Below are 7248 nucleotides of genomic sequence, written 5' to 3'. Positions count from 1 at the left end.
TTATGCATGTATGTCATTTCATTTTCTATGACTCTGCAATCTTGTCTTTTTGGATTTCTCCATCAGGTTCATAATTAGAAAGTTTTATATATATTGTAAGCATCCTTCTTTGAAATGGAATTCCAGTATTATATTCTCTTAAGAATTCATCTTGGTGGATTATAACTAAAATTAGGTTTGTCAACATTTGTCAAGCATGGCCAATTTTTTTCTTTTTCAGTCATCATCATCATCATATTATACAAAAAGTATATTTTTCATTCACATAAAAAACTTCATAAAAATGATCAAAACTGTCAGTCATCTAAAATAAATTCCCACTTTGATTACTAAGTAGCAACATCAATTGAAACTTGAACATAGTGTTTTAAAATTACATTACTGAAATTCAAAGGAAAAAAATTTGTCTTGATAATCTATCATAGGAATTAGTCTGAGATTATTACTAAATAGATATAGAATTTCTATTACATTAATCTCAAAGCTAAGTCCAATAATTTTTAAGCCCATTCTAATACAAATTGTCTGCTCCGATGAAGGCATTATATACTTCATTTTATTGGTATGATGGTTATGCCTATGCCTCCATCATATGATCTTCCATCACCGTTAACATTGCGGAAGATCATCAGGTGGAGATATAACAGACTCCATCTCCCCAACCCCATTCTCTACCCATATTGCTGTCGCCAGCCCGAATTCTGTATGCATCTCATTGTGACAATGCAAAAACCAAACACCCGGATTATCCGCCACAAACCTTATCACCACCCAGCCCCCCGCCGGCACTCCCACCGTACTCCTCCTCGGCGGATCCACCATATTCAACTTATACTCATCCCTCTTCTTCTTGAATTTTCCAATCCCCGTCCCCAACACATAGAAATCATACCCATGCAAATGCATCGGATGCTCTTCCGTCAACAGGATATTACTTCCCTGCAACACCATCTGAACCACCGATCCATACTTCATCTTATAAATCCTAGTCCCCTTTATCGTTTTGTTAAGTTTCTCCAGCGGGGAAGATGGGAAATCAGTCGTGAAAACACCATACTCATGGAATAGTGCTGCATGAAGAATCGAATTTGTTTTGGGAAGCATAAAGGAGACATTGTTCATACTAGCAGCTATATCACGCTCAATGAGACCAATCCTGACGACGATGAAGAGATTTTCATCTATGGGTTCGGGGATTATAACTCTCCTAGGGCTTCGGAGTCTCGAACCAAAAGCCGAGGCCGAAGATCTGTTGGAGGAGATGGGAAGCAGGGGCAAGAGAGGCTTGGTAGGTGTAATGGTATCGTAGTTGAGGATCGCGGTGGCCGTAGAGTTGTCTAGGCCAATAAAGGGCAAAATGCTGTTGAAAACGTGGGAGGCGATGTAAAAGCGGCCATGGTAATGGGTTGTCTGGATTAGTACATCTGTGGATTGACCGGGGGCGATCATTATGTAGGAGGTGTTGAAGGGTTTGGTGTAAGAAGCATCGATGGCGACTACGTTCATGGTGTGGCCGGCGATGGAAACAAAGAGCTCGGTGTTCATTGCGGCATTGATGAAGCGGAGGAGTAGGGTTTCGCCGGTGGTCGCCGGGATTACAGTAGTTTCTGCACCGCAAATAACAACTTTTTAATTAAAATATTAAAAATTGATAAATTTAAAATATCTGAATTTTTTTTTTGTTTTTTTAATATTTGATTGAGAATATGAAAGAACAAATGGCCCTTAAGTTTTAATATATATTTTTATATAAAATTAAAATGAAGATATTATATAATAAGTATATAGAATAAATAAATATGAAATGTCTATATAAAATAAAATTCTGACAAGAGATGCTCTCATTATTGCCATGTGGGCACCTCAAAAATATTAAACAAATAAAGGAGAGAAAAAATGAGATAAAAATTTTTATTTGATCAATTAAAAATTTAAGTATTTAAATTTAATCTCTTAAGGACTATGGTGTCATATATAGCAAATAAATGTATTCATTTTAAATTTTTATTTAATTGAACATGTGAATGAAAAATTGATAAATGTTAATTTATAATTAAATATCAATGCATTATTGATATGGACCCAAATTAATATATAATTATAATATAATTGTATGATTGCATATGCATTTACAAATGTTTAGTAGGAGCTTATGGGTCATAACAAATGAATATTTTCATCAAACTCAACTATATAAAGACACCTACTAATGGGACCCCTAGTTCAATTTGCTGTGACCATTCAGGACAGATCCCTCAAATTTTGGGATAGGTAAGGATATTGATTTGTTGCAATATTTTCTATATGCATCTTGCTCCGTCTGTTAGGGTTTTTGCTCCTGGTTCCTATCGAGGGCGGTTGCCCTCAGGGAAGTCTTTCTTCTTCATTATTGGTTTTCTTTTGTCATGTTTTCTAGTGTGTTTTTTTTTTCTTATGCCTTCTGTCTTGATTGTTCCACCTTGCTTCAGCAATGGTAGTTAATCAAGCTCGGTTGGCTGACCCCTGATTTTTTGAATGGCAAATCCTCCTCACATTCGTTTCTTGATGCCCTTGCGAGGACTCCCTTGTCGGTTTCTTTTGCGGACCTCAAAACCACCTTCTTTCAAGGGCTACATGCTCTGTGGATCTTGGATAATGAAGTTCTTACACTTGCCACCTCTTTTTCATTTTCTCTTGTCGATTATTTCCCTAATCGACGATAATCTTTGGATGTGATTAGGAAGTTTTTTTTAATCTAAAATTGATTGGAGAGTTCTCCGTCACCTTGCTGAACTCTCATCATGTTTTGATAAACTTGGCTTGTGATTTGGATTATTGTCATGTTTTTGCTGATTATTCTTATTTTGTGAGTAACTATTTCATAAAACTAACTAAACGGTCTCCTTTTGTGGATATTGCGGATGAATCCCCCATTGTTCCAGTCTGGATTCATTCCCGAACCTCCGCCCTCATTTCTTTACACCCCGTATTCTTTATGGTTTGGGCTCTATTTTTTGTCGTCCCCTTCATATGGATGCTACCACCACACAGTTGGCTATTGTCCGTCAGTTGCTAACGTGTTGGTGGAGCTTTACATAACGAAATGTTATCCTAATAATGTTTGAATAGGCCCATAAAGTTTTGGTTATATTCAAAGGGTTGTGATGGATGAGTTTACATCCTTTTGTGATCATTATAAATCTCTAGGTCATTCCAAGAAAGAAAGTGCTCATCTTTATTCTCCCGATGTTAAGGACCATGCACCTAGGGATAATATTAGCAATGATAGAAGTTTGTCTGTTTCACACTTTCTTAACCCTAATGCAAATTTGAGTGCTATACCTTCTAATGATGCGCTTTGGAATGCCCAATATAATGGTGGTGCTGTTTTATCTTTGAATGATAATGTAGATGTTGGTGTGATGGGTTATTTGGGTCCTTTGGTTGATGGTGATGTCGATCGGTCATTCATCCGAGGCTTTTTAATTATTTTCTTCGAACCCTATGACTACTCCTATTCTTGGTTCTGTGTTGGAAAAAGATCATAGGGGTTTGGCCCTAACTGATGATGGCTTGAATCTTTGTGATTCTCCTTTATTGGATCAAGCTTGTTCTGCTCAACCGACAGGTGTGGGGTGTGATTTAGATGTAATTCCTATTCAAACGGCTACTTCACCTAATGTTGTTAGAGAAAGACTTTTGTCTTGTTAATACGACTATGTTGAATGGATCTTCTTCCATTGTTAATGAGGTTTCTCCTCTAACTTCTTTGGAAAATGAATTATCACCTAATAGTGTTAAACCAGTTGGAAACAAGTCGTTAATAGATGTTCCAATTTCTCTTATATCTAGCAAAGCTTTAAATGCTCAATTGGACATTTTGGATCCTTCCTTGGGTCACTCTGATTGGCTGAAGGGCTATGTTTCATTGCCTGGCAAGGGTTTTGGGGATGAATGGGATGATCCGGTGGAGGTGTATAGCTTGAATGTTGGACACATAGTTGATAAAGTCTTTTGTTGTGGAGGTGACAAAAGGGGTAGGAGAAAAGCTAAAAGAACGTAAGATGTTGTTGTGGCTTTCTTGTGTTGTCATACTCCTTTGCCATTTCTATTTCATTGCCGGGCTTGTTGCTGGCCGATAATTTTTGTGGTTACCTGATGGATCTGGAGGCTATCTACTTGGTTGTGGGTTTGTTGGACGCTGTTTACTGGATGCTTTTTACTTGGCTAGTCGGATTTACGAGATCGAACAATTATGAGGAAGGTTTCCTACTTGCACCTAGGATGGACTTGGCTTGTTTGACAACCTTGGTGGTTGATTATACCTAGGTTTTGGTGGCCTTTTGCTCAATTTTTTGGGGGCTTTGTGTGTATTCGGTTATGGTTGTTGCTTCTTTATCTGTTAGGATGGTCCAAGCCTGACAACTAGGTGGCTTAATTGAGTCCGGAAGCCTTTGGGGCTTTTTGTTTCCTTTTATTTCAGGTTGCTTTGCAATCTATCGTTTAATGTAATTTTTTGTTTTAGTTGTGCTTTTTGGCCTTGCTTGGTAAGCTTTTTTCTTCTATTGAAATAAATAAAATCCTTTCCAAAAAAAAAAGACAGATCTCTCCCTTCCGTGACAATTTCTACTTGCCCTTCTCTTCTTAAGTAATCCCAAAGCTTCCATACAAGTTGTCGGCCATGTTAACCAACTTGTCAATTATTAATCATTTTTCATCTCAGTACTCTCTCACATACTTGCATGAGCATACTCGTCCTAGTCCATTCAGCACAACTAGACTCACTTGGATGCAACTAGCCGAAGCTTTGCTGACCTGATCACCCTCCTTCAGCAAATCAGGAGAAACATGTGTCCATATTGGCATGTAGCATAGTATGTGTATTCTATGTAGTGGTATACTTTTTTTACTCTTGCTCTATGTAGCCCTCAAGATACTATAAATAAAGGATAATGAAGAATAGTTTGGGGATTTTTTTGACTAACATGGTAGATACTCTAATAATTTTGAGGCTCATAGTTTCTTGAGTATTTTACATGTTTTTTTACTCTTTTCTCTCTGCCTTTCTCTCTCCATTCTCCACAGGTGATCAGGTCACTCACTCACGCTCGGGTTTGATCTATTAGTAAGGTCGCATGTCATTTATGAAAAAATTTATTGCATGATAAAAAATCAAATGTATTTACTAATTTTGTTACTATTATATAAAACTTGAATATCAGACCATACCTTTGCTAGAGCACTCGAATAGATCACCTGGCTGGCCATTGATGAGAATGGCGTCAGAGACCTTTGGGGGTACTCCAATCTCTAAGGCTGCCTTTGCCATTTGAATGTAGTTCTTAATCCACCATTCTCCTGCCATATATTGCCACCATTGTTATTATCTTATTTGCTTGGGAAATATTTTATTAACTATAAAAGTATTTGTATGTGAGTGTTTTGCATACATATATATATAATTGCGACATTTAATTCTTCTTTGATCCAAAATTTATGAAATTAAACATTTTTAATACATTTATATTAAATTTTTAAAAAATGTATTATATTAAGTTTCTTGTGTTGCCATAAAACATTGAAGAAAAAAGGAATACAATAATAATATTCTTCATAATAAAAATAACAAATTTTAATGATTTTTATATGAATTGTTCAGGCTATTGAAAGATATATCAATGATACTTGTATAAAAATAGCCTAATTTAGTTTTTTTTTTTTTTTCAATAGACTTATAAACAATATTTCAATGAATAGTATATTTTTCATACCAAGAATGATCGGAACCTCTCTTTGTGGTTGGATGAAAGGATAGGAGGAATTCTCTTTTGGGTATATAATGAGGGCACCATGGACAGTGACCCTCAGCCAAGGGCTATGAGCATGCCACCAAAATGTCCCCTCTTCATTCTCGACATTGATCCTATATGTGTAGGTTCCCCCATATTTGATAGGACATTGGGTCACATATGCAACCCCATCTGCCCATCCATTTCTCATTTGCCTCAAGCCATGCCTATAAATAAAAGCTAAATACCAAATATAAATAAATATGTACAGATTATTAAAATATTATATTAATGACCGCACACATATTATTATTATTATTATTATTATTATTATTTATGAACACAAACATACATATATGTATGCACATATATGTTTTTATATATGTTTGTATGTATACGTATGTCTCTATATATAAGTATATATATATCAAACATATTTTTTCAACAATGTTTAAAAAAAATATTTTGTAACAGATTTAAAATCAAATGGTTTTTTTAAATTAACTGTAATGTAATAGGTCCACCATCCAATAAAATTATTAGAGAAAATAAACATGTTAAATACAATTGCTTATAGAGAAAAAGAATAAAGCATATAATATTCTCATACCAATGAATGGAGATATTATATTTGACCCGGTTCACGACTTTGATCACGAGGCTATCTCCATTATTAGCCTCCAGAGTTGGCCCTGGGAATTGTCCATTCACTGTAATAATCGTGCTGGTATTGCACAGCCTCTTCACTTGCTTCTCTTGAATCTTATATTTACATAATAAATTCAAGTCACCAAAAACTATTACAAGTTAAAATAAGAAAAAAAAAATCAAGTCATAATAAAATTATAAATTATTAATTTGATTTTGAGATGAATATGATATATATAAAAAAAGGAAGAAGACATACAACAAATTCATGATAGTGAACTTTAGCAGAGATAAAGCCGAGGAGTAGGAAGAGGCATAGAAGAAAGAAGATGAGATGCTTGCAACTGCTCTTCATAACCATGGATGCAGTGCTAATGAAATGGTAATGGATATGAATTTACGCCATCAAAATGAAGTTTAAATAGGGAGTCTCATCTGCATTATCTTAAAAAAAAAAATTAAATTATAACAATTCATGATTTGAATGTTTCAATTCATAAATTAAAACCAGTGTATATCAATCCAAATGGAGTTTTTTAAAGGCAGGAAAAAGTAGAATCAGTTAATATATATAATTCATAACAGTTTGCAGTATATATATATATATATATATATATATATATATAAGAGCAAGCAAAGAACTCAAAAAGCTTTCTAGGCATATTCAGTATCAGACTCCTTTGAAATTAAAGTAGAAGAGGTAAATAACCTATGCTTAAAGGTAAAAAAATTATCTTGAACATTCTGATCAAGATGAGGTATGCGATCTTACCTATGATTAATTATTTAAAGTTTCTAAAAAAATTCTTATTGCATATTGGAAGCTTAAAAA

The 7248-nt window shown here is 34.7% G+C and overlaps 1 protein-coding gene across 2 annotated transcripts; it reads right to left on the bottom strand.

The window, feature by feature from the left end:
- Positions 1 to 316: 316 nt before the first annotated feature.
- LOC110113032 (laccase-3) lies at positions 317 to 6968 on the bottom strand. Of its 2 annotated transcripts, XM_020845450.2 has the most exons (5): positions 6676 to 6968; positions 6379 to 6530; positions 5751 to 5995; positions 5209 to 5337; positions 317 to 1607 (listed from the first exon to the last, which is right to left on the bottom strand). In XM_020845450.2, the coding sequence occupies exons 1-5, from the start codon at positions 6775 to 6777 to the stop codon at positions 610 to 612; spliced, it is 1626 nt and encodes a 541-aa protein (XP_020701109.1). In that variant the 5' UTR covers positions 6778 to 6968; the 3' UTR covers positions 317 to 609. The 2 variants fall into 2 exon arrangements, with proteins under 2 accessions (XP_020701109.1, XP_020701110.1); XM_020845451.2 differs by having other exon boundaries at positions 5751 to 6008; positions 6379 to 6963.
- Positions 6969 to 7248: the final 280 nt, after the last annotated feature.

The sequence above is a fragment of the Dendrobium catenatum genome, unplaced genomic scaffold (assembly GCF_001605985.2).
Source record: "Dendrobium catenatum unplaced genomic scaffold, ASM160598v2 fragScaff_scaffold_1058, whole genome shotgun sequence".
In the NCBI taxonomy this organism is placed as follows: domain Eukaryota; kingdom Viridiplantae; phylum Streptophyta; class Magnoliopsida; order Asparagales; family Orchidaceae; genus Dendrobium; species Dendrobium catenatum.
This window is presented reverse-complemented; position numbering and strand designations above follow the sequence as displayed.

What these genes read in the sequence shown, in the direction of transcription:
- LOC110113032 (XM_020845450.2), bottom strand. Translation starts at nt 6,777, where the DNA reads ATGGTTATGAAGAGCAGTTGCAAGCATCTCATCTTCTTTCTTCTATGC. An exon ending in AGAGGTTCCGATCATTCTTG is followed by an intron (nt 5,338 to 5,750) that starts GTATGAAAAATA and finishes AATATATGGCAG; the next exon opens with GAGAATGGTGGATTAAGAAC. An exon ending in ATTCGAGTGCTCTAGCAAAG is followed by an intron (nt 1,608 to 5,208) that starts GTATGGTCTGAT and finishes TTTGCGGTGCAG; the next exon opens with AAACTACTGTAATCCCGGCG.